The 25568-nt window shown below is 50.3% G+C and overlaps 4 protein-coding genes across 5 annotated transcripts in view; all 4 read left to right on the top strand.

The window, feature by feature from the left end:
• HOXD11 (homeobox D11) overlaps positions 1 to 1414 on the top strand; it is a 1772-nt gene extending 358 nt beyond the window's left edge. The window contains exons 1-2 of the mRNA XM_023514154.1: positions 1 to 426; positions 1179 to 1414. The exon at positions 1 to 426 is cut by the window's left edge and continues 358 nt beyond it. Of these exons, the coding sequence (XP_023369922.1) occupies positions 1 to 426; positions 1179 to 1414 (662 nt within the window). The remainder of the gene's footprint in view (positions 427 to 1178) is intronic.
• A 7519-nt stretch (positions 1415 to 8933) lies between these two features.
• Positions 8934 to 12198, top strand: HOXD10 (homeobox D10). The gene is made up of 2 exons (XM_003791495.3): positions 8934 to 9888; positions 11231 to 12198. Exons 1-2 carry the CDS (start codon positions 8934 to 8936, stop codon positions 11506 to 11508), a joined length of 1233 nt encoding a protein of 410 aa, XP_003791543.3. The 3' UTR covers positions 11509 to 12198.
• Positions 12199 to 15015: 2817 nt separating this feature from the next.
• Positions 15016 to 17237, top strand: HOXD9 (homeobox D9). The gene is made up of 2 exons (XM_003791493.3): positions 15016 to 15925; positions 16272 to 17237. Exons 1-2 carry the CDS (start codon positions 15130 to 15132, stop codon positions 16511 to 16513), a joined length of 1038 nt encoding a protein of 345 aa, XP_003791541.1. The 5' UTR covers positions 15016 to 15129; the 3' UTR covers positions 16514 to 17237.
• Positions 17238 to 22233: 4996 nt separating this feature from the next.
• HOXD8 (homeobox D8) lies at positions 22234 to 24373 on the top strand. 2 transcript variants are annotated; one of them, XM_003791494.2, is made up of 2 exons: positions 22234 to 23287; positions 23672 to 24373. In XM_003791494.2, exons 1-2 carry the CDS (start codon positions 22711 to 22713, stop codon positions 23962 to 23964), a joined length of 870 nt encoding a protein of 289 aa, XP_003791542.1. In that variant the 5' UTR covers positions 22234 to 22710; the 3' UTR covers positions 23965 to 24373. The 2 variants fall into 2 exon arrangements, with proteins under 2 accessions (XP_003791542.1, XP_012661642.1); XM_012806188.2 differs by having other exon boundaries at positions 22711 to 23287; positions 23669 to 23964.
• The last annotated feature ends 1195 nt before the right edge of the window (positions 24374 to 25568 follow it).

The raw sequence follows: 25568 nt of genomic DNA, 5'->3' as shown, positions 1-25568 counted from the left end.
CGGCGGAGGAGGCAGTCATGCAGCGCGAGCTGCTCCCTCCCGCGGGCCGCCGGCCGGACGTGCTCTTCAAAGCGCCTGAGCCGATGTGCGCTGCGCCGGGGCCGCCGCACGGCCCCGCGGGCGCCGCCTCCAACTTCTACAGCGCGGTGGGCCGCAATGGCATCCTGCCGCAGGGATTCGACCAGTTCTACGAGGCGGCTCCGGGGCCACCGTTTGCCGGGCCTCAGCCCCCGCCACCACCCGCGCTACCGCAGCCCGAAGGCGCTGCCGACAAGGGTGACCCCAAGATTGGGGCCAGTGGCGGCGGGGGCAGTCCCTGTGCCAAGGCGACCCCCGGCTCGGATCCTAAGGGGACGGCAGAAGGAGGTGGTGGCGACGGCCAGGGCCCCCCGGGGGAGGCGGGGGCCGAGAAGGGCGGCGGCTCAGGTAGGCACCGGGCGAACGGCTGGGCCCGGGGGCCGCGAGTGCAGGGGGGCGGCGGGGGCCTCCCTCTGCTCTCGCCATTTTATGTGCTACTTTATAAGCATTCGAAGGGGTTTATACATCCTATAAGATTTCCTGGGCCGTTGTAAAGCGTGTTTATGGTAGGAAACCAATTTAGGTGGGCTTAAGGTAGACTTCGAAGAAGACATTAATCGCTGCAGAGAGTCTTTCTCCAGTTTTTGGGAAGGGGGGTGCTAGAGACCTTGGAGGGAGGGAGGGAGACTTTGAGTCAGTTTGTGAGTGCAGACACCCGAGCCTCCTGCTTTTAAGGGAGAGAGGCGGGGATGGGGGGGTGGGGGGGGAGTTTGATCCTTGCACTGGACTTTATCCAAGCCGCTGGCTGACGCGCGCCTGGAGTTGAGCAGATACCCCGGCGGGCACGCTCATGTCTGTCTCCCCTTGGGTTCCAGTTCAGAGCCTGCCTCGCCCTCTACTTACACACCTCGATGTCAGGGTGGTTTTGTGTGGGGTGTGTGTGTATGTGTGTGTGTCCGGGCGTGAACACACGTCCATGCCCACACGCTCTCCTGTGCCCGCCCATATATCATCCCCCACGAAGCAGGAAGAGACTTTTCAGCGGTGGCAGTGAACGTCCCCAACGGGGCCAGGGCCTGGCCCTAGCTCAGGGACGGCGAGGGCGGGTGGGGATTGGCAGGCAGAAGCCTCTCTCACCCCTTGGTATCTTTGACTTGCAGTGGCCCCCCAGCGGTCCCGGAAGAAGCGCTGTCCCTATACCAAGTACCAGATCCGCGAACTGGAACGTGAGTTTTTCTTTAACGTGTACATAAACAAAGAAAAAAGACTACAACTCTCTCGGATGCTCAACCTCACTGACCGGCAAGTCAAAATCTGGTTCCAGAATCGCAGAATGAAAGAAAAGAAATTGAACAGAGATCGTCTGCAGTATTTCACTGGAAACCCCTTATTTTGAGAGATCCAGGAACTACCCCCTCCCCCGAACCCCACTCACCCACCCTCCTCCCATCACCAGCCTGCCCTCCGCAGGTCCAATGTCCTTGGGTTTAATGACGCCTCTTCTCTGTGGAACTTCACCATTCCTTCCCACGGTCAACTCGGGACCTCCCAGCGACCACTGCAGCCTGCGGACGAGGCCGGGGACTTGGCCAAGCGGATCCTAATAAGGGGAAAATGGTAAATGCAAACATCCCTTTACAATTTTACCGCCAATGTGCTGTTGTTCCTCCTCCCCCTCTCAGAGTCCTCGTGGGGACTCGGCGGGATTTGCAGGGAGTTAGGCCTGGGGCTAGAAGGCGCTGGTGTTTTGTTCTGAGTTTAAGAGATCCCTTCTTTCCCCTTCCGTGAACGCAGATTATTTAAATTCTGGGAAATGTACCTTTGGTCTGTCATTTCAAGGCATGAGTACTGTCTTTTTTGTGTGAATAAATGTTTCTAGTAAAAAGGAGGTTACAGCTTCAATACACTGTATTAATTCTCCTCTTTGAAGTTTAGTGCCTGATTAGGGTATTTTAGTGATCAGAACTCTCTCTTCCATGCAACTGAAAAGCAAAGGAAATATTTTTAATCTCACTAAAATAGAAACTGTTCCCTCCTATTCCCTGTAGGTTACACTGGCTTTAAAAATTACATTAGTGATGAATTGATATGACCCAACCATCCTGTTGATACCTTCACCAGGCAATGATGTTGGGGCAACAGGAACATATGAAGCAAATCTCCACCTCCACTCCTACTCTAGCCCACTTGAAATTTCTGAGAAAACAAAAAATATTTTTAAAAAACTGTTTAGAAAACCTAGTTATCTCTTAATAAGGTGGCAAGGAGACAAGGTCCCTTAAAAAGAAGAAACCAAAATAGATCCCTTCATTGGAAATGAAAAGTTTGCTAAAAGAAAGATAATAGTGAGTGAAGAGGGTCCTTACTGGGGGTCTTAGTGGGCTTGAAGTAGGGAATATAACCCCCCCATGCACACACAGATTGGAGTAGGGCTAGGGGCTGCAGACCTGCTGCCACGCATTTATCGCTTCAAGTTAAAGAATGTGATGAGGGCTGCACTGCACTTTATGTTGCAAGACCAGGCCAGGCTGTTTACAAAACCTTGAACTGTCTAGACAACACCATAAAAGCCAAAGTTCTAAACAGCTTAATTGGGTTATATTATACACCTTCTGGTGGGCCCAAAAGAGATTTCCGCAATGTGCAATAAACTGGAGAAGTGAGAAAAGCTTCTCTTTCTCTGAAAAGAGTTATGTGAATCTTATGACTCTTAACCTCTCATAAGCCCAAAGTCAAAATATAAATTCATAAATGCCCAGAACCCCATGTGTCTTTCCAAGAGTTATGCATTTTGAAATGCATTTTTTAATTGCAAAGGCTTCTTTTGGGAAGGAAAAAAATAAGTGCATAAGTGTATGCCTTTGAACTTCCAAAATGTCAAGGTCATCACCTTTAACCTTTCTGAATAATTAGGCGCCTTAAGGTTCTGTGATTTTCGACTGCCACCCACTCTCATACATACATGCTTACACATCCAAACTCACACACACATTTACGACCACACAGAGTCATATCTGGAGCTCACCATAAATCTAAGAAAATTCCTAATTTCAGGATCAATAACCTTAATTTCCCTGCAAATATTTGTGTAATGCAATAGCAATTGATTTCTCTTTTTAAATACTGGTTAAATTAAAATGCCTACTAGCATGCTTTTGCTACAGCTAGGGAATGCTGAGGATTTGGTGGGGGCTAGTGGTCCCCTTTGCTCTAATGAAGAACCACAGTTTTAAAAGCAAGCATTTAGAAGAGGAAGTTCTGTGTAGACTTACACCTTCATTATATTTGAAAGCAATTTGCCACCCTGTCAAAGAAATTATTGCACTTTCTATGATACGAAACAAAAGGAAATATATTTATATTGTTTTAAAAAGCATCCTTCAACCTTTGGTGAAAGATGGAATAGAAACAAAGCCTACAATCGAAAAATTCGTTAAGAAGGGGATTCCTTTGTTTGGAATTCTGGACACCAGTAAAAATGTCAGTGCCCTAATAGTATAATCATTCAGGAGTTTGAAACTGGTTTATTCCTTTCTTTTTCCATCTATGTATTTTTTAACTGCATCTACATGTTGAAAGCTTGTGTGCCCACCACAGTACGTAAGCCGAACCCGAGAGATGCCATTTCCCGTTTGCAGGGGCCTGGAGATCCACACGAGGGCGCGCTCACGTTCCAGAAGCCGAGTTTGACCGAGAGGCAGCGGTACCTTTATCTTCCCAATACTGGATTCTAACAGGCGACCTCCCCCTGCTAGAAACAGGCGGCAGCTAAGGTGTTTGCTGTTGTGTGTTCTAAGCAGTCACAAGGTGTGAGAAGTTGTATAGAGACAGAGAAAATGGAGCAACCAGATTCATGAAATAGGAGATTACCTAATTGTTGTCTCCTTAAAGATAAAGCTGTTGGAAAGAATACCTTGGTATAACATGATGGTGTTATGAAGAGAGTTTTAAAAGACAAATATATGCATTTTGAAATATGTCATGGCCACTGCGCGTTAATTAAATTAGAGAAAAGTAATTTTGGTGTTGGTTTGAGAGTGGAAAGCTAGTCGAGGGTAGGACCTCCGCCCCCTCCCCGCAAAAACCGCATCCGTTTTGAGCTAGCTCTTAGACTGCTTGAGATGATTAAAAGGCTTTTGTTTAAAACAGATCAGGGCGCCAGAAACTTAGCAGAGTGTGGTCTTAGAAAAAATGAGATGTATTAAGGACTGAGGGGAATCTTTCTAGACCAAGGAGCCCCTGGGCTGCGCCTGGATTTCGGGGCTCTGTGGCGCCCGGGAGTTGAGGGCAGGAAGGACTGTGAGTTGGGGCGCCAGGGCCAGGCTGGGCTGATGCGGCCACCGGAGGCGGCAGGATCTGCCGGAAACGTTTCAAGGCGTTGTGGAATGGGGAGTGTATCTGAAGCGAATGGTCTTTGAGTTTGACAGAACCCTGGCCACCCTTCCAAGCTGCCGGCGGTTTTCGGGTGCGGTGTTTGATTTTGGCATCGCCTTTCGGAAGCAGTTTATTCGTTGTACGCCCTCCCTGCCTCAGCCGAGCTCCTGAAACCGGAGAGGGACTGTGTCTCGGTTCGCGGTTCAAATAGGAGGGCTCCAGAGAGGTGATAGGGCTCCAGGACTTGGGCTGCTCTAAGGGAGGATGGCCCCTTTCCCCATCCCCCATCCCCGAAGTTCATTGTGAAGAGCCTGCAGACCTCAGAATTAGAGCCGGTCTCTTTGGCTCTGCTGTCACCCGCCCTCCAAACCCTGGTCCAAAGTCTCTGGGGCTCGCTCGCCTGCTCGCCCCCTCGCCCCTTCGGCTCCTCGCCCGCCAACTTCCAGGAGGACCTGGCATCTGTTTTTGAGCGGAGGCTGGGGCGCCAGGAGCCCTCGGCGAGGCGCCAGCGAGAGGCGTGGGTGTTCCCCGCGGGTATCCTCAGCTCCGCTTGTCTGGCTGCGGGTCCAGCTTAGCTACAGTGAAGTGACCTTTCCTGAGGCTGAACCGGACCCTCAGTCTACTTAGGGTGAGAACTCCCCTGCCCAAATGTCGTTATGTTCCTCCCTCTGCGGTCCCAGTGGTGGCGCACCTGGCTGTCGCAGGCCCCTTGGCCTTGGCTGGCGGTAGCCTGAGAACCACAGCTGCTCAGCGGTCTGCAGTACCTTTACCTTGGTAGCGCCCAAGATGTGCCAGGCAAAGGATAGGGGATCAGATCATGACCTCTAGGGGCTGAAGACATGCCTCTAAACAGACACACTGTTCAGAGTCTGTGGGGCTTGCAGAGGGAAGCCTCAGATCCTGCAGAGCCCAAGCCTCTGAAGTGGAGGGAAAATGCTGGAAGTAGCAGTCTTTTGTGTCTGTACAGACAGAGGATTTCCGTAGTCTCTGTAGATCGCCCTTCTGCATGTCTTCATAGATCCCTTATCGTGTTGCTGGCAGCCTCCTCATTTTCCTAGTCGATTTTCCCCCTTGTTCTAGAGGTACGCAGTGCAACCCAGAGGAGTGCCCTGGGGAGGTAGCTTTTACTTTGTCCCGCTTTACTCTGCCCCAAAGGATGTCACAGCCCAGAGGTGGCTCAGGGCCCTAATTCAGGGTGACCCTGGCAGGCCCCAGGTCCACTCAGGCCCAGGGCCTCAGCTCTTCTTCCCAGAAACAAGAGTGCAAATGCTAGCCACTTTTTGATTACAAAAGCTAATTTCTTGCTAAAAGGACTCTTTTAATTTTTCTCTGGAAAGAACTGTACCAAGGAGAAGAGTGTCTTGCTACAAATATGGTATTCATCTCTTTTATGGTGCAATATTGATTTATTATTAATGGTAACTGCTCCAACTGATCTAAAGATGATCGAAAACAGCAGCTACATTAAATACTCATAAGCGAAATAAAGGCTGGCCTTCAGAGCCATCGCCTTTTCATTCCATTTGTTTCTTCTCATCCTTAGAGTCTTAGGCACTCTTTGCATCCTCTGGGGCCCAGATTATTCTTTTGTATTATTTCTATCTTGCTCATTTTTTTATGATAAAATATCTCAAAATAGTTTCAATCTCTGACTTCAAGGAGCAGGTTTGAAGGCAGATATTTGAAAGAGACAAAATAGGATTTTGTGAGAACAAATTTGAAATGATATTTGATATATACCCTTTTGTTCCTGTGAATTAATAAGACCTATTTAAAACCTGATCCAACATGGGGGAGAGTTGGAGTTCAAAGCCAATGAGCACTAAAAAGAAAAGGCCCCCAAATTCAGAAGATACAACAAGCTTGTCCTGGCTCGCTGCAAACTTACCTGCCACAAAGAATTACTTGCTTTTAGCCTGGATTGTTCTTCATGTATAAAGATTATGAAAGGGCATTTGATGAGCATAAAATTCATGATTATATTGAGCAGTCTTTTCTTTCTTAGGATAGGAAAAATTGGGCAAATAAGTTACGGGTAGTTTTCCTGACTGAGAGGCAAAGGAACAACACTGCTGGAGCACTAAGCTGGTGTTAAAGCGCCTGCCGTAATCGATTACAGCGGGCACTTAGTACGGCCCTGGGAATGCCCAGCCGTTTTTTCAGAACAAGATGTCCACACTGTGAAAAACCAAATTTCAGGGCATTGGTCAGTGGCTGTTAGCTTTAAACAAGACCTTGGAAACCTAGATTTAAAAGGTATGGGTTTTTTCCCCCCCTGCCTTTCTCAACCCCCACCCCCAAGCTTAAAAACTGCCACCTCTGTGGAAAGGTAATGTTTAAACCTTGGACTATGCCGGGATGCCGCAGCCAGAGCAGTTAGAGGCGCCAGGCTTTTAACCTGACAATGATGTTGTATTTGAACAGCTGCGTAAAGGTTTAAAAGGTCTGTCTCATTGCCACCATGGAGTTTTTTAAAAGGGGTTATTGTTTGGGCGAGGGCACTGAGAGAGGACTGGAGGAGCAGTCCCAAGGCCGAAAAGTGTTCAATGCCTGTTTCCACCAGGCCAAGGGAGATTCCTTTTTGGGAAGGGGGACAAAGGGTTTGTTGGGGAAGGTTTTTGTGAAAGAGCAAGCAGGCTACTAGGTTCCCCAGAATGCCGAGGCATTTAAATGAGCATCATCGGGTCCCAAAGTAAAATGTTTCACTGAGGAGGAAACCCCATTTGCTCACAAGTTCAGTCCCTGGGCCTGAAATCCAAGGCCAGCCCATGCCTGGGCGATTATGGGGAGAAGAGAACAGAGCTGCTCTTCCCGGACTAAAAACTGGTTCATGGTCAGAGTTTCTGGGGCTGTTTTACTTTTTTTGGCTGGCAGGAAGGAGATCTGGAAGGGCAGAGGATGGCTCCTAAGCCCTGGCTAGCCCCTCACTCAGGGCAGGTCTTTGGAAATCAAGGTTAAAGCTCCCCGCTGCTGCCCCGAGGACTGGGCTTCCGCAGGGCTGCTCACCCGCCTGCAACCAGAGGAGGGAGGAAGTTGTTGAAGTTTCTCATAAAACTCTGAGTTTCCATGGTGGTGGTGGTTCTTTAATGAGCTGGACCACAATCCCAGACCATATCCTCTTTATAGAACTTTCCCTCACCATAGGAAATAGAGGACTAAGAGTCTCCCACCTCTTTCCCTCCCTTACCCAGGCAAAACTTTGTCAAATAATTTTAGAAATTGTCCAAAACTATAAAATTCAACTTCTGACAAAAGTATAGCTTTTAATATTTGACAATGTGTGTTAAAACAAAAATTGACCTCCTTGGTTGGTAGTGAAGGAGAAAAATCAATAGTATAATTTTCAATAATTCATAAAGCGAACACCATTATGCTAAATCTTAACTATTAATCTTATCCTTTACAAAGTCTCGATTGATTTGTTAATAAAATATCTTCCCGTGTGTAGCAACAGCGGGTATAACTCTTTAAAAACCTTCAGAAGCAAGAAAATTACCAAGTAGCCCAAGAATGTAGATGAGAATTTTATTGATCGCCCTGATTCTTCTTAATATGTATTAATAAATTCCACAACCTTTTGTACCTTGCACTTGTCAGAAACCAATGCTTTTACAAAATCCATAAAAGGAAAACATATTTTTCTTTGCGGAAGAACCGAATGACATCTTTGCAGTTCTCACTCTCCTGCTTGGCCCAGTTTTCTAAAACTTCTGGAGTCTGAGGGTCAGTTTTTCCCTTTTCTTTTAGCATTTGTTTTTTTTTTTCTTTCCTCCTTCCTTACTTACGCTCTCCTCTCTATTATCAGGGCATGTGGGAAAGGGAGGGAAACCTCGGTTTAGTTCACCCGCCGGGAGCCCAAAAGACGCTTTCGCGGGTAGTGTACTGCTGGCGAAAGATTGTCTACTGGCTGAAAGCTCCCAGCGGCACGGCCCGGCAGAGGTCTGGGTGTGGTTCCACTGAGGACCGAAGGCTCACGAAGCCCGGGCGCGGAGGGTCAGGAAGCCAGGGAAGGAGGGCTGAAGGACAGGACAACGCAGGGACTGAGCCCATCTTTGGGGATCCCGGGCCGGCCAGCTGCGTGGCCTCTCGGCCCTCGCGGGCCTTTTCTCCTCTGTTCCCCAGACACCTTGGCCGCGTCTTTGCGCATGGGATCTTTCCTTTGGACCCTTGAGGTAGGATGTCTCAGTGCCCGCCGAATGCAACTCACCTTCCCTGGCTGCCTGGGACTAAATTAACCATCCTGCGCCCCCACCCGTACTGGACCCGGCCGGCTTGGGCGCGTTCTGCCTGAATGTGTGTATGGGGGGCGGAGGAATGCTTCTGTATTCTGTCGCTGGAGCACTCTGGCTTTCCTCCCGTCCGTGTGTGTCCACCCAGAGGTCCCTCCGGCCGACCCTTTCCTTCCGCCGGCGGGGCACAGTGGTTGGGGTAAGGGACGCGAGTGGGTGGGCTGGCCGAGCTAGCCCGGGGGAAGCGGGCTGGCAGACAGCGGAGAGCGCTGGGGCGGTTGTCTAGCGCGCACTATCGCGGGCGCATAGTAGATGTCGCTGTTGTCCGTGCTTACGCGGCCGGTCGGCCGAGCTCTGGAGCACGTGACCTGCGAGGAGGCTGCGGCTCAAGGCCATTTTCAAATCTCATTGGCTTGGTTGTCATGTGGTCGGCAGAGGCATCCACAATTACACGGGGAATGTTTTCCTAGAGATGTCAGCCTACAAAGGACACAATCTCTCTTCTTCAAATTCCTCCCCAAAATGTCCTTTCCCAACAGCTCTCCTGCTGCTAATACTTTTTTAGTAGATTCCTTGATCAGTGCCTGCAGGAGTGACAGTTTTTATTCGAGCAGCGCCAGCATGTACATGCCACCACCTAGCACAGACATGGGGACCTATGGAATGCAAACCTGTGGACTGCTCCCGTCTCTGGCCAAAAGAGAAGTGAACCACCAAAATATGGGTATGAATGTGCATCCTTATATACCTCAAGTAGACAGTTGGACAGACCCGAACAGATCTTGTCGAATAGAGCAACCTGTTACACAGCAAGTCCCCACTTGCTCCTTCACCACCAACATTAAGGAAGAATCCAATTGCTGCATGTATTCTGATAAGCGCAACAAACTCATTTCGGCCGAGGTCCCTTCGTACCAGAGGCTGGTCCCTGAGTCCTGTCCCGTTGAGAACCCCGAGGTTCCCGTCCCTGGATATTTTAGACTGAGTCAGACCTACGCCACCGGGAAAACCCAAGAGTACAATAACAGCCCCGAAGGCAGCTCCACTGTCATGCTCCAGCTCAACCCTCGTGGCGCGGCCAAGCCGCAGCTTTCGGCTGCCCAGCTGCAGATGGAAAAGAAGATGAACGAGCCGGCCAGCGGCCAGGAGCCCACCAAAGTCTCCCAGGTGGAAAGCCCCGAGGCCAAAGGCGGCCTTCCGGAAGAGAGGAGCTGCCTGGCTGAGGTCTCCGTGTCCAGTCCCGAAGTACAGGAGAAGGAAAGCAAAGGTCGGTATGAGCAGAGTTGCCACCCCAGCCCGGCACGCAGCCCGGGAACCCGGCAGAGAGGGAGCGCCAGGGTGCTCAGCGCCCAGCCCAAACCGCCCAGGCGGTCGCCTGACTTGGCAGGTGCTGCTCCACCTGGGTTTTAGAGGGGCGATCTCAGCCCTCAGATTGTCCCCGCTTCTCTCTCACCGCCCTGGCCCTCTCCGCCAGTCCTGGCCCCAGGCTCATGGCGCTGGGGCAGAGGAAAGGCTTGCCGGGTTTATTTTTTCTGAGCTAAACCTGAAACACAACAAAAGAGCGCAAAGGAGACCTGCGGCTGGTAAACACGACCCCAGAGCCTCCTTTCTCCTGCTCAGATTTGCAGTCCTAGTTTTGCCTTGTACCCAGTGATCATTTTAAGGAGGTACAAGCACTGTATCGTGTTCAAGTGTATGCACCCCAGCATCCTGCGAGCTTGGGGGCAATGAGGGGAAAGATGGTCGAGATGGTCGGGTTGGTTGGTGCTTGGGTTGGGCAACAGGGCTTCTTGCCTTTGCGGAGCTAGGTAACCTTGGCTTTGTCTAGGGAAAGTGCCGCAGGCTTTGCAATCTTACGGTAAAGAGGGCAAAGGCGGAGGGGAGAGAATGGAACCTGCATTGCCCACTCTTCAGGACCAGCCTTAGGGCTGGGCTAGGGCAAAGAGCCAAGCATCTGGCTTTTTGAGATGGTACCCTACCCCTGAGCCTCTTCCCAGTGCCCAGAGGTGGGCCACAGAAAGGGCTACATTTCTGGAGGAATGCTTTGTGTGGGGGCAGGAAGGCAGAATTCAGGAGATTCTGGGGAATGCAACAGTACCCAGGCAGGGTGGAGAAGGTGTCCTCCCTTCCTCATTTATCTTTCAAAAGAGAATGGGCACCTAAAAACCTGGCTGTGGGGCTCCCTGCCTGCCTAGGAGAGGTGGGGAAGAAGGGACAGACTTGGGAACCTGAGTCAGCAGTAGGGTTGGTGGGCTTGTCCAGGCTGTGTCTTATTCCTCTCCAGTCCTGTCAGGAGCTGACCACTTAGAATCGTGCGGAGGAGATCTGGAAAAGTTTACTATTGTACTAATGTTTTGTGTAAGTCAGAAAGTTGAGAGAGAGAACCTTGACGACGCCCAGGGTCCTCCCATCATGTCATTTAGGTGTAATCTGGCACCAATTAAAAATTCCTACCGGGGCCCACCTCATGTGAGTAATGTTTAATACTAGCATTTTCCAAAGCGGCCTGGCTGCCAGCAGGGTCATGGCCAAGGGTACATTTGAACAGACTGAGAGAAAAAAAAATTCTTGATTTTTTTTTCTTCTTCTTCTCCCCTTAATTTTGTTAGAGGAAATCAAGTCTGATACTCCAACCAGCAATTGGCTCACTGCAAAGAGTGGCAGAAAGAAGAGGTGCCCTTACACTAAGCACCAAACGCTGGAATTAGAAAAAGAGTTCTTGTTCAATATGTACCTCACCCGCGAGCGCCGCCTAGAGATCAGTAAGAGCGTTAACCTCACCGACAGGCAGGTCAAGATTTGGTTTCAAAACCGCCGAATGAAACTCAAGAAGATGAGCCGAGAGAACCGGATCCGAGAACTGACCGCCAACCTCACGTTTTCTTAGGTCCGAGGCCGGTCGCAGGCCAGGATCTGAGAGGGACACCGCGTTCCAGGGCCGAGTGCTGGAGGACTGGGAAGGCGGAAACAAAACCTTCATCGCTCTTTGTTTTTTGTTTTGTTTTGTTTTGTTTTCCTGCTAGAATGTGACTTTGGGGTCATTCTGTTCGTGCTGCAAGTGATCTGTAATCCCTATGAGTATATATATATATATATATTAAAAGAATTAGCACGTGTAATTTATTATTTTTTCATCGTAATGCAGGGTAACTATTACTGCGCATTTTCATTTGGGTCTTAACTTATTGGAACTGTAGAGCATCCATTCATCCTTCCATCTATCCAGCAATGTAACTTTTTCATGTCTTTCCTACCACAAAAGGTCTCTGTGTGTGGTTAGTCCATGAACTCATGCCATTTTGAATACATCCAGTACTTTCAAAATGACATATATATTTAAAAAAGATTAAGAAAACCCACAAGCTTGGGGGGAGGGGGATTTAAAAAGCACATTACAATGTATCTTTTCACAAATGAGCTTAGCAATTGTCCTTGGTGAGATGGAATATTGACGACTTATGCCTTGTAGCCTTTCCCTTGTGGTGCATCTGTGGTTTGGTAGAAGTACAACAGCAACCTGTCCTTTCTGTGCATGTTCTGGTCGCATGTATAATGCAATAAACTCTGGAAACTAGTTTGCTCACTCTGCTTTCTGAAACGGAAATATGTTATGGTGGAAATGAGAGACTTTGGGGAGATTATCTTCTGGTTAAACTGCCTGTTTGGGGCGCTTGGGTGGAGAATGATAGACAGTAGGGGAAGAGATAAGGGAGGATAAAAGCCAGAAGAGGCCTAGGGTGCTGATATTTGACAGTGGTGGGGACAGGGAAATGATAAGCTAGCCTGAGAGCACAGTTTTCATAAGTGGGGAAAAGGGGAGTCTCGTCTCTCTTCCCTCAACCCGCAATGATAGTAACAATTGCACTCCCAATGGGTTCAAGCTTCCCGCTAGCCTGAACCTGGTAAGTAAGCTTATATGCCCCAAGCCGCTTTTACCTTGAAGCTTCCCATTTGTGTGTTTTCTCCTCTTTGGTTTTAGTTGTGTTATTCTTAATGCTTTCAGTGGAATCTTGGTGATTTTTGGCTGTCAAGAAATCATCAGAGGCCAGGTTGAAACTAGTCTTGCCCACCTGGAAGCTGCCGGCCTCCATTACAGGATCAAGGAGAAGCAGCAGTTTAGCATTGTGCTGAACCACGCCTGCCCCCCTTTCCCCCATCCCCACCCCATCCCAAGCGCAAGACAGCCAGACCCCAGGGAAGCCAAGAATGGGTGAGTTTTCCCTTTCCACTTTACCTCTGTTTCCTGTGGAAGGGTTTTACACTCAGTCATTACCTTTTAGTGGACCACATGAAAAATTTTTAAAGGAAGAAAATGAAAACATTCTACCCATTCAATCTTCCCTCTATATAATACAAAACGCTGGTTGAAGTTGTTGTACCTGACATGCAAGAAAATGCAGAAAGGGCAATTGAAAAAATTGCAAATGAACATGACTTCCTATGAAGTCCAATGTTCCATTTGCAGCCACAGCTCAGGGAAACTCCCACTAGCTTTCAACAGCTTTTGCAGGATCTCCACCAGAGAGCCCAGACTTACTACTCCTGCCAGGGAACTTAGAGGAAGAGGCCTTGAGGGGAAGCGCTGACAGGGAATCCCTTGCCCCAGATCCTGCCTGCAGTTTCAAAGGATCTCCAATAGCTTGAAATAGTTATACAAAATACATCTTGTCATTTTCCCCTTTTCTCTTACCCAAAGAACAATCCATATAGGTGCGTTAAGCCTGAGAGCCCTCATCTAGGCAGTCTTTGGAACACTTAGTATTTATTCAAAATTTAGAACTTTCTCCTGAAAACCAAAAATAGTGCCGACTTCCAAGACAGAACCATTTAGAAGGCCATTTCCTATAGGTAGGAGTGAGGGCTCCCAATCCAGGTTAGACTGGAAACCCTGAAATAGGTTTGCCCTGGACTTACACTGGTTGAGTAGGAAAAGGAGGGCATCTTTAACATAGCCGTTTCTCCAGGCATGAAGAGCACCATTAGTTGTTGATAGGGGTTCTAGTGTCGGAGGAAAACCTGTGTACAGGCAAAGGCAGCCCTTCTGAAACAAAATCAGAAGACCATTGGCAAAGGCAATCAATCAGGCCATACGTAGCCATTCACCCCCTTTTTTCCAAGGCTGGCTGTGGGCTGGGAGCTCTCCAAGGGCGAGGTGGGCAACTTGTAGAGTGAGGAATATGCTCTCGGCCACCGGCGCCCTGGCCGCTTTTGTGTCGGCTCCCAGCCGAGCTCCCGAGGCTTTGTACCATGGATTTGGGAGTGACAATGGGCATTTCCCTCAGATTCAAGGCTGCCCAGCCTTACCTCTGGAGAAAAAAAAAAAAAAAATTCAGAAGGGAGTGGCCCACGGACCTGGCTATTCGGCCGGATTTTTTAGATATCTCCAAAATCCGCTTGGAGGCCTCTAAGGGTGAATCGCGGGAAGCCGCCCTGATCGGGGAGCCGCGATTCCCGCTGGCCTGATGGAGGCAGCGCTGGGGTGGCGGCCGGGAACTGGCCTGCACTAGCAATTGGGTTATGCCCTGTGGCGTGTTCTCTTCCAGGGCCTTTCCAGCAGCCCCGGAGAAGACGAGGCGCCCTGGCCGTCACTGTCCGTGCTCTACCGACTCGCCCACCCGCCGGCCTTTCCAAGGGCAGAGAAGCCCCTCTGCGGCCACTGCCACCTGGTCGGTCCGCGAGCCACGCTGCCCCCGCTCGCCCCTCAGGCCGCGGCGTGTGCCCAGCCTCACGTCGGGGGTGTGTGTGGCCGCGCGGGCGTGTGTGAATGTGGTAGGGGGAGGGGGCCCTCCGAACTGCTCCATCCGTCCGTTTTATTAGGGACACATTAATCTATAATCAAATACACCTCATAAAATTTTTATTGAAAGGCATAATATCATTACAGAGGTCTTCCACCTGTTTTAAACAACACGACAAGCTGTGAGAGAGCGCGTGTGGGTATGTGTGGGGAGGGGTGGGTAGAGGTTGGGAGCAAGGCAGGGGAGAACAGCTCCCCTTGGGCGCCAGAGGGCCGCCCCTGCAGGCCCGCCTGCCTCTGGCCACACTCGGCCTCGCTTGCCCCCGGCTCCCCTTGTGCTGGGTCCCGCGAGGCCCCCAGCTCAAGTCCCGGAGCTGGGGAGCCAGAGCCTGGTTCTCGACTTCAGAACCGAGAGCGGCAAGAGGAGGCGAACAAATAGTCCCCAGCGCCTCCTCCGGCCGCGACCCCGTCTGCGGTCTCGACCGCCACCAGGTGGGACCGGCCAGGCCAGGATCAGCTGGGCACATGGACCTGGGCCTGCCGGCTCTAATTGCGGCGCTTATGTTGATGATAATTTTTTTTTTTTTAAATCACAGCAGCCCCCAGTTTAGCGGACTGATTTACTCCCGGTATTGGTAAATATGATCACGTGGGCCGCGCGACCAATGGTGGAGGCTGCAGCCTGCGAACTAGTCGGCGGCTCGGGCGCCGGCAGGGAGCGGCTCGGCGGCGGGCAGTGCAACCTTGGGTGGGAGCGCGCGGCGCCTCAAAATGTCTTCCAGTGGCACCCTCAGCAACTACTACGTGGACTCGCTTATAGGCCATGACGGCGACGAGGTGTTCGCGGCGCGCTTCGGGCCGCCAGGGCCAAGCGCACAGGGCCGGCCTGCAGGTGTGGCCGAAAGCCCGGCCGCCGCCGCCGAGTTCACCTCGTGTAGTTTTGCCCCCAAGTCGGCCGTGTTCTCCGCCTCGTGGTCCGCGGTGCCCGCCCAGCCCCCGGCGGCGGCGGCGATGAGCGGCCTCTACCACCCGTACGTGCCCCCGCCGCCCCTGGCCGCCTCCGCCTCTGCCTCTGAGCCCGGCCGCTACGTGCGCTCCTGGATGGAGCCACTGCCCAGCTTCCCGGGCGGCGGCGGCGGCGGCGGCGGCCCGGGCCCCGGTCCCAGCCCCGGCCCCAGCCCCGGCGGCCCAGCCAACGGGCGCCACTACGGGATTAAGCCTGAAACCCGAGCGGTCTCGGCCCCCGCTGCCGCCACCGCTGCCTCCACCACCTCCTCCTCCACTTCCTTGTCCTCCTCCTCCAAACGGACTGAGTGCTCCGCGGCCCGTGAGTCCCAGGGGAGCAGCGGCTCCGAGTTCTCATGCAACTCGTTCCTGCGGGACAAGGCGGCAGTGGCGGCTGGAGGAAGCGGGCCCGGGGTGGGGATCGGGTCTGGGGCCGAAGCCGGCGCCGGGGCGGGAGGCTCGTCGGAGCCCTCGGCTTGCAGCGACCACCCGAGCCCAGGTTGCCCGCTGAAGGAGGAGGAGAAGCAGCATCCGCAGCCGCCGCAGCAGCAACTTGACCCAAGTAAGTGCAAAAGAAATTGCCCCCTGATTTATTGCTGAAACCTGTAAGGCTCGAATGTGCAAAACTGATAGTTTTACTAACCTATAAAAACGTCTAGACGCCTACCCAAGCTTAAGCGAGCAACACGCATCCATAAAAAAGCTTCCCATAACCACCTACCCTGGGTGCGCGGTTTGTACGGTAAACAGAGCGCGGGCATTAAGGCTTTTTATGATAATTCTCCCCAAGTTGTGAAAAGCGTCCATCCTTGGTGAAATTAATTTAACGACCTTTCTTCCCCACGCTGTCGTCTCTCCTTGCCTCCCCTCCGCCCCTCGCTCCCCTTCTCTAAACCCCCTCTTTGTAGACAACCCTGCAGCGAACTGGATCCACGCTCGCTCCACCCGGAAAAAGCGCTGTCCCTACACGAAATACCAGACGCTAGAGCTGGAGAAGGAATTTCTCTTCAACATGTACCTCACCCGGGACCGGCGCTACGAGGTGGCCAGGATTCTGAACCTCACAGAGAGACAGGTCAAAATCTGGTTCCAGAACCGTAGGATGAAAATGAAAAAGATGAGCAAGGAGAAATGTCCCAAAGGAGACTGACCTGGCGTGGTGCGGGCGGGAGCGCCCCAAAGGCAGCGGTTTTGTCTTTTCTTTGTGGGTGCTTGATTTCCAGAAACTCTCCAGCGACTCAGACTTTAATTATTATTATTATTATTATTTTTAGGTAGAAGTGACTGTGTGGTTGGTCTCTGTGAGGTATTTGGGGGACTCTATTTACTGGCTTATGTATGGGAGAAATCAAGCGGCTTTGGGGTTCCATACCCTATCCCAGTCCCTCTCTTTCCTGCTCCCTTGGTTTCTTGGGAAATGCTGTATTTTGTGAGTGCACGCAGGCTTGAGGAGCCCTCTCGTGTAAATGTTCCCCAGGTTTCTGAAAAGTGCTGTAGTTTAGTCCCGCGCTGCCCATACAGGGGCCAGGCGCACACCCCAATCCCAAGAGTGAAGGCAGAGCGGCGCCAACACTTCGACACTTCGGACATCTCCACTGCTAGCTCGCTCTGAAGTCTGCCCGGTTGTCCCCCCCCCCTCCTTCCGAAAGCCCCCTTTCCTCAGGGAGCCTGCAGGACCTCAGAGTGAGGCCTAGAGAGGAGCCCAGGGCCTTGGGTGGGTCGGGGATTTGTTTTCTGTGCATTGGACTAGCTGCTCTCTCCCCGGGAGGGCTGAGCTCCTGTGGGCGCCGCGGGTGGTGGCCCTCCCGGTTCCTGCCAGAGTACCAGTTGTAAATGTTACCGCTTCCTACCAATAAATGCTGACCTGATCAAATTGGAGCCCAGATGCTGGCCCTGAACGTTGTGTGCCTGCTTTCTCTGCCTCTCTACAAAATATTACCCTCAGGAGCCTTCTCCCCCATCCCAGGGAAGGGGACCTTGCTAAAACTCCAGGGCACTTCCACCTGACATATCTCGCTGATGTGCCTTTGAGGTTCTCTTTGTGCGTACAGACTAGTCCTAGTACTCAACATCACCGACCCCTAGGGTCTTGGTGCTTCTCCAAGCTTATTTTCAGCGCCTAATCGAACTCTGTGCCCTGGGTCCAGTATCAGTTTCCCCGCAGCTCCCAGTTGAGCTGGCAGGCCCCAGAAGCCAGGCACCCTCTGGCTTGAACTTTGGCACACAGCACCCCAGGTCTCCCCAGACTCATGGAACCCCAGACGCTAACTCCCCTCTCCAAACAAGGGAAAGGCCAACTCTGCACTCTAGAGCAACTCCCCCAGCGGGGCTGGCTGGCTCCAGGAGGTCCGAGCCTGTCGGCTGTGAGCTTCCACCCCGCCCCACCAGAGAGCCCCAAAGTGACCTTAGCGATCAAAATGGTCAAGGCTCTCCTCTCCAGCCCCCCCCCCCAATCCCGCCGCCTTCTTCTCCCCCACCCAGCTTCTGTGTATGTTTAGCCTCTGGCTTGGCCCTCTGCGGGCCACATTCAGAGGCTAAAATGAAGGTCATTGTAAGTGAGGGTTCAGCCGAGCACCGCCTTTGCGAGCTGAAGAGGCGGCAGTGGCGCCGGGTGGCTGGGCTGGGCGAATGGTGGGGGCGGTGGCAGAGATCTTGGGGATCCTGATGAAAGAAGGTACTGGAAGAAAAAGCAGAGGAGGGCTGGGAGGGAAATCCTGGGCTCAGATCCGGCAGAGGTGCTGTGTACCCCCGCCCCTACAGCCAGCCCAATACCTAAGGTTCTTTGAAAACAGGAAGAACCAAGGTGTCATAAAGCCATCTAGCCGGCGAGACGTCTGGAGGTAATGAGTTTACAACGGGCCCGGCGCTTCGCTTTGAAACCATCTCATTTTGATGTTTGTGTTTGTGGGAAGAAAGGAAAAATGCAGACAAAACTGTGTCTTAAAATCTGAACAATAAAATACAAACAAGATTGCGTTGAACCAAGAAGGCAGGGGCTTGTGAGCCCCCCACCACCACTCTCCCATGAGGTGTGAGCACCTAGGAAAGGAGCCTGAGAGGTAGGAAGGAAGATGTGAGGTACTTCTGATTTCTTAAATGAGCAGGGTATTAGAAGTAGCCTAATGCGGGTGGCTTTTTATAATATTTTGACTATAACTACAGTCACTCTCGCTGGTTCTAGGCATAGGCACTGTATTCGGTGCTTTGGGACATAAAATTTTGGATCAATCAGGACTTCAGAAAAATTGGACTATGGCCCAACCGAAAGTAGAAAACAATATGGTAAATTAATGCATTCTACCAAAACACAAAAATTTAAAAATCAGCCTGTTATTTGGGAGTAGGGAGGCAAGTGATCGTGGATTGTTTACCCATGAGAGAGTCTCCCTGAAGTGCAATCATAGGAAAAAGACAAAGTTAGACCCGTTTTCACAAAAATATTTTGTCCTTCCTACAAATTTCAAAGCAAAAATATTGTTGCAGTTTGTGTCTATTCACTTATAAAAATTACAATGATTACACCTAAACTATAGGAAAGAATTTTTGAAAATAAGAAAAAGATTATCCTCATGGGAAACATGTATGCCAATTATCCTTTGCCTTTTAAAAACTTCTAATGGAGTGCTTCAATTCAGCTCAGCCTGTGACTTGTGATATAAAGTTTTTAAATCTCATTTTTGTCCCTAGAAATTCAAACCAACACAAGCCCAGCAGGGACTTCCCAGACAGCCACTCAGAGAGATCCAGCAAAGAACTGGATTTGGCTTCAGTTCCTCCCCCAATTGCCCAACTAAATGGGCCTGAAGCATTAAAATTACAAAGATAAAATAAAAATATTCATGATTTAACTGCTAAGTAATAGCTTTAAAGAAAAAAAATGTTTGACCCTTATACTTTCTTAGTTGCTTTAGTGCCTCTCTCCTAGGAGTGAGTGGGGGGAAGACCATTTGGCAGTTGATATTTAGAAAGTTGTGATTTTGTGGAAATCTAGCCTGTCCTATAATTGTTTTAAAAGGCACAGCTGGGTGATTATAGCATGGGGACCTAAGGTATCTGGCAAAAAACCGCAGGAAGCTTTTGAAAAAAGAACTACTGGAAGCTCTTGAATGCACGAATGAGAATATCTTCGGCATTCAGGAGTCCCTCTTTGCTGCACTTGACTTGTTGACAGTCACCGGGAAGAAGCATTACTAGTGTTAGGGGTCCAAGCCCCAAACTGCAGAAGGAGCTTAGAATTGGTTTGAGACAAATAAGAGAGGGAAGTTACACTCTGTGGGCAGGAGGTGGCATTTGGACACTAGAGGGCGCTGTTGCTCTATTTTCTGATCTCATTACCCGAGTTGTGGGGGAAGGTTTTGATTAAAAATATTTACAATCTCATTTTTAATCCTAAATTAGAATAAATATAACAAAAAACCAGCATGCAATACTAAATTCTCCAGCAATTCTTGGTAGGCATGAAATTTTGGATCAGTTAGGACTTCAGAAAATTTGGAGTATGGCACAACAGAAACTATAAAACAGTATGGTAAATTAATGCATTCTACCAAAATGGAAACCTGTTAAAGCATAGATCTTATTTACAAAGTTAATAGTGTTCTTTTTTAATTCATATGATAAGCAAAATGCTTAAGTAAATTTTAAAAACTGCTTTGTCCCAAGAGGAAATACTGTGTTGTAATGTTGTCTAAAGTAGGCCTGAATGTGTAAAAACGAATTTCACATTGTTTACGTTTCTTTTTTCCCTCTAGGAGTCACACAGTTCTAGAAGATACTTTGTATTACTAACGTCCAGGCTTTCCTATTTTTCACACATTCCATTCCAAAATCCATTCATTTATTGAGGTTTGAAACACAAACGTACACATTCTAAGTAGAAATTAAAAAGCACAATTACAAAGTTGGATCTAAGGCTTTATTGAAAATAATAATCTTTTAATTGGGTATTTATAAACTTGAAGAACAAATCTTTAACTGTCAGCGCATTTGTTTCAGTTTTAAAGGAAGTTACCTGGCAATAACCAGCAGGAAAAAAAAAAAAGAAAACAAACAAAAAGAATCAATCTTTCGCCAACCCCACAAAACTCTTCTAAACTCCCTGCTATTTAAAAATTAAGTAAAGCATGTCTTTATCATCTCCAGATTCATTAACAATCCCTTTACCTTAACCATTTCCAGCCATTCCCTGTAGAAATAACTGTGAATCAGACATTATTGTCGTGCTATGCCTGTCCATCTTGACCTCATTTTCTCCATTTGTAAAAATGATATTCAGATGACACCAACAGCCCCAGAATCACGCTCACCGGCTGGGCCAACCCACAAAGAATGGGGAGGGATAGTTGAACTCACTGTCCTGCAGCGTCTTTGAGGATAGGGTCTAAGTCTGGGGCTTTTAGACCTTTGCATTTGGTGTAGGAAACTGACATGGTGTGTTTCATCTTAAGCCGAGCATCCTCAGTGAACTCCAAGCTTGCGTTCGAGGTCTGTTCCCAGGGGCCGTGGATCTGATGCCCTCAGTGTACTGGGTGATCCCAATGGAAAGGGGCTCAAAGAGCCCAAGAAAAAGGCTGGGTAGAGGAGGGGTAAAAAACACAACAGAGACTCATTACATTTATAAAGGAAGACGAGATAAAAAGAAACGTGTTGGGGGGGGGAGAGGTTTGGTGGTGTAGTGCCAAGCAACTTTGAGGAGTTTTTAAAATCATTGCTCACAAACTACGCTGAGCCCTCTCTTTTCTTTTGGAAAAATTATCAACTTTAAGGCCCGCACTCTGTTTTAGGTAGTTATTTTGTGGGGCTGGCGGCTGAACTAGAGTCGTTAGTAGAAGACTGGAGCCGCCAGCGGCTGCCTGGAACCGGCACCTTCCGAATGGCCAGCTCAGTGCGGGAGTGGGTCCCCCGCGCTCCACCCGGGGCCACAGCCGCCCTGGTTTGCTGGGCGCTGGGGTTGAGGCCTGAAAGCCTGCGTCCTGCTGGAGGAAATACCTCCCACCCTAGCCTGAGTCCTCTTTCCCGCCTCAGAACATTTGTTTGCTCTTTTAGTTACTCCCTCAGCAATGCTAATGACCCGGGCCACATTCTTCAGTCTCCCCCCTGCCTCTGGTACTGACGTCTATCAAGGGTGAAATGATGGAAACTATATTCATGGGCATGATTTCCATTAAATATCAATTAACCTGGGAGCCTCGGCCAGGCATGCAGTGCGTCAAGGGTAAATGTACATCTCATTTCCACAAGGCCCACTCAGCTGGAAAAGAAGGGCTTTGATAACGCCAGGATTTGGGGCCATGCTTGTGGCCTTTAGTCAGACCACTTAGACCCAAATTCAAATGGATAGTCCAGTTTGTCAACACTACTTGTCCATGTTCTACGGTCTGCACCCGCGTGTCTAGGGATGCGAAAGCCATGACCAATCCATGCTTGGCTGCTTCAAGGGGTTCAGTGAGGGAGTCATTTGCTCCGCAGCCTCCTGGGAGTGGCCTCCCTGCCTCCACCAAGTCTAAAGTTCTGCCGCGTCCCCGCCCCTCCAGCTATGCCTCGCATTCCCGGGGCCCCTGGGCACTACGAGCCCGCGGCAGCGCAGCTTTATCAGCCCCCTTTAAGACCGGCGGAGGCATCTCCGGGCCGGCGTGAGGCGTCTCTAATGGAGCAGCAGCTCGCCTCTGCGCGGATCCCTCCGCGTGGTTATCTCGTCCTGATCGCGCTGCGTCTCCTTGCGGCGGCGGGGTGCGAAAATGCCTCGCCGGCGCGCACCGGGCCCGCAGCCTCGGCGGCGGGGGCGACAGCAGTGGGAGGGGGCCGCGGGGGGGGCCGATGCAAGAGGTGGCAGCAAGCAAAGGATGTTTTTTTTCTTTTCCCTCCAGAGCAGGGGTTTGTAAACCAAAGCCAGAGTGTCTCCGCGGGACGGGCGCACTTTTTGTCTTGTCCCGGTGCGCTCTAGGCCTCCTGGTGCCTGAGAGGAAACCGTGGAGGCAGCGGGGCAGGTCACCCGGGGCGTCGGCGATTATATTGCGGCCGAGCCGGGGCGCGCCGGGAAAGGCCGGGAGGGCGGCGGCGCGCGGGGGCTGGGCGAGGCCCCGCGACCCGCGAGGGAGGCGGTGCGAGGCCCAGGCGGCGGGCACGAGAGTTGGGCATGAGCACCCAGTAGCTGAGCGCCCGCGGCTGCCCGGCCTCAGAGGCGACAGGCGCGCGGGCAGGCAGCAACAGCAACTTGGCCAGGCGGCCCCCGGTGGCGCGAGCTGCCGCCCCAGAGGCCCCTGCGCCAGTGCGGCCGAGCGGAGGCGCGCTCCCTGCCTGCTCCACGCCGTCTGCCCGCCCGGGGCCCCCGCCGTCGCCGCCGCCCCAATGAGTTCGTACTTCGTGAACCCGCTGTACTCCAAGTACAAGGCGGCAGCCGCGGCGGCGGCTGCTGCGGCAGCGGGCGAGGCCATCAATCCCACTTACTACGACTGTCACTTCGCGCCCGAGGTTGGCGGCCGCCACGCCGCCGCCCTGCAGCTCTATGGCAACAGCGCCGCCGGCTTCCCGCACGCGCCCCCGCAGGCGCACGCGCACCCGTCCCCGCCGCCCTCCGGGCCGGGGTGCGGCGGTGGGGGCGGCTCGGGCCCGGGCCTGGGCCAGGACTACTTCCACCCCGGCGGGGGCAGCCCGGCCGCTGCCTACCAGGCCGCCCCCCCTCCTCCTCCGCATCCTCCGCCTCCGCCGCCTCCCCCCTGCGGCAGGATTGCCTGTCACGGGGAGACCGCGAAGTTTTACGGATACGATAACTTACAGAGACAGCCGATTTTTACGACCCAGCAAGAGGCCGAGCTGGTACAATATCCTGACTGTAAATCGTCCAGTGGTAATATTGGCGAGGACCCAGACCACTTAAATCAGAGCTCGTCTCCTTCTCAAATGTTTCCCTGGATGAGACCACAAGGTTGGGATGCATTTTTTTTTTAAGAGGGGAGAGGGGGAGAAATCTGCTTTCATCTCACGTTCTAGCTTTAAAACTCCCCTTTCCTCTCCCTCTCCCCCTCCTTTTCCTTCTCGTGTAGCCACAGTGGCTCTTATTCATAAAGTAATAACAGACTTTTTTTTTAAAAAAGTGGAAACCATGTAAAGATAATGGGGACAGAATGATTGTGAAGACCTTCTCTTTGCCCCTCTTTCCTGCACACTCTATATATATTGGAGCTAAAGAGCGCTGTGCATATTTCACCCGTTAGGCCCCTGCTCCACAAACCTCCAGCAACATACAGAGACACCCTTACATTTTTAAAACATTTATTTCCACCCCTTTTTTGTTTGTTTTAATCAGCAGCTCCTGGTAGAAGAAGAGGAAGACAAACCTACAGTCGTTTCCAAACCCTAGAGCTGGAAAAGGAATTCCTTTTTAACCCTTATCTGACAAGGAAAAGAAGAATCGAGGTTTCCCACGCCCTCGCCCTCACCGAGAGGCAGGTAAAAATCTGGTTCCAGAACAGGAGAATGAAATGGAAAAAAGAGAACAACAAGGACAAATTTCCCGTTTCCCGGCAGGATGTGAAGGATGGGGAAACCAAAAAGGAAGCCCAAGACCTGGAGGAAGACAGAGCTGAAGGCCCGACAAATTAATTTCTACCTTTAAAGTTTTACCACAGACTGTTAAAACTAATGATCAACATATGCTGGTGGATACCACCTATTTTCTTTGTTGGAAAGGACCCTCCCTGTTTCAAGCTACCTTCATGTCACTGCTCTTGAGATTTCTGTGCTTTAAGAGGGATTTGGGTGTTTAAAAAACAGTTCTGCTATGGCATAGAAGCAGTCCTTGAACTGTCCTATGAAAGGGTAATTTGATACTGACCTTGTAGCTATATTTTTATAATGGTTTTAAATGTCTGAACTGGTGATTTGCCTCAACAACGTAAACTTCCTAATGATTAGCACTAAATAATTGAATACAAAATGCTTTATTAATCAAGTGCACTTGAATATTTTAAATCTTTTCTTTATGGTGAGTAAATTAAAAGAAGTCTATTAATTTTTTAAAATTATGGCTGCAGAATATTTGCTTTATATTATTTGATTAAAATGCATTATTTATGTGTTTTTCTTTCTGCTTTTATAATGAATTTTTCAAGTGCCTTTTGTTTACTCCTAAAAAGTGTCTTTCAGTATTTTCTAAATGTAATATCTTGGGGGAAAAGCCTGGGCCAAATATTTGAGAAGCACATGTTAGCTGAGGAGTGTAATATGTAGTTCCAGCTCTGCAGTTTCCTTAAACTTCAAGAAAAGATTAGGCCAGACGATGTCAAAGTTAACATTTAATCATTTTTTATAGTTCATACGAATTATGACAAATAATCTAGAGTGCATGAATACTTTGAAAACCAATGATAACATTTTCACTCATTAGCTTTTCACTCTGGCAAGTCATTTTGTAGAATGAATCTCATTTCTCAACTTTCGTTTTGAGCTGCTCTTGTAATCGCCTGAAATCGCTGTCTTTTTGGAGTGGCTGCTGTTGCTGTGACTCCCTTTTTTCAGTAGTTGCCATATTTATATTTCTTCTGCTGTGTTCACACGCAGCTCGTTCCCTCATTTTAAGCCAGCTTGACTTGCGTATTTCAGATGTCGGTTGGTACGTCCTCTGCTGTTCTTCAGGAAAACGATGGCCTCCTTTATTTGAAAGAAGCCTTGAGAGCAAATGCAGAAAATTCTGAGTGTAAACAACCGCTCCCAAACATGGCTAGCTCCTTAATAAAGAAATGAATCTCTTTCCAGAAGTAGTGTCTTTGAGCGCCGCAAATGCCCTCATTCCCCTACTTACTAACAGTCGCCTGGGCTCAGGGAAAGGACTCTCACTCCAGGCTTCTGTTTGCTAAGCAAGGGGTGGGGTTATAGGCATCCAGCTCAGTTAAAAAAAAAAAAAATGCAGCAGTGGCCCCCTCTCATTCCAGAGAGGGCTGGCTCAGCTATCCTTGCTTCATCTTGCTTTAAATAATCTTGCCGAGATACTGCGAAAGCTTTGAACCTCGAAAAGGACTCGAGTTGTAGGTCTAGTGGGAAACGACCCAGAGTCCAGGTTACATCACAGCTTATTCCACTGAGCCGGCACTGATGCTGGGGTTTGGCATCTGTTATTAACAAGATATCCATTTTCCACTCCAGGCAGCTACTGCAGCTGCCATTTTGCAGGGAAAGGGAGGAGGACCGTGAGAGGGAGAAAAGAGGAG

This window comes from Otolemur garnettii, unplaced genomic scaffold (genome assembly GCF_000181295.1).
Source record: "Otolemur garnettii isolate 467f Iridium unplaced genomic scaffold, OtoGar3 scaffold00048, whole genome shotgun sequence".
NCBI classification, from domain to species: domain Eukaryota; kingdom Metazoa; phylum Chordata; class Mammalia; order Primates; family Galagidae; genus Otolemur; species Otolemur garnettii.
This window is presented reverse-complemented; position numbering and strand designations above follow the sequence as displayed.

Bases quoted from the DNA above. Each gene is read 5' to 3' on its own strand.
- HOXD10 (XM_003791495.3), top strand. From the start codon at position 8,934: ATGTCGCTGTTGTCCGTGCTTACGCGGCCGGTCGGCCGAGCTCTGGAG. The intron at 9,889-11,230 runs GTCGGTATGAGC...TAATTTTGTTAG, and splicing joins ACAGGAGAAGGAAAGCAAAG to AGGAAATCAAGTCTGATACT.
- HOXD9 (XM_003791493.3), top strand. From the start codon at position 15,130: ATGTCTTCCAGTGGCACCCTCAGCAACTACTACGTGGACTCGCTTATA. The intron at 15,926-16,271 runs GTAAGTGCAAAA...CCCTCTTTGTAG, and splicing joins GCAGCAGCAACTTGACCCAA to ACAACCCTGCAGCGAACTGG.
- HOXD8 (XM_012806188.2), top strand. From the start codon at position 22,711: ATGAGTTCGTACTTCGTGAACCCGCTGTACTCCAAGTACAAGGCGGCA. The intron at 23,288-23,668 runs GTTGGGATGCAT...TGTTTTAATCAG, and splicing joins TCCCTGGATGAGACCACAAG to CAGCTCCTGGTAGAAGAAGA.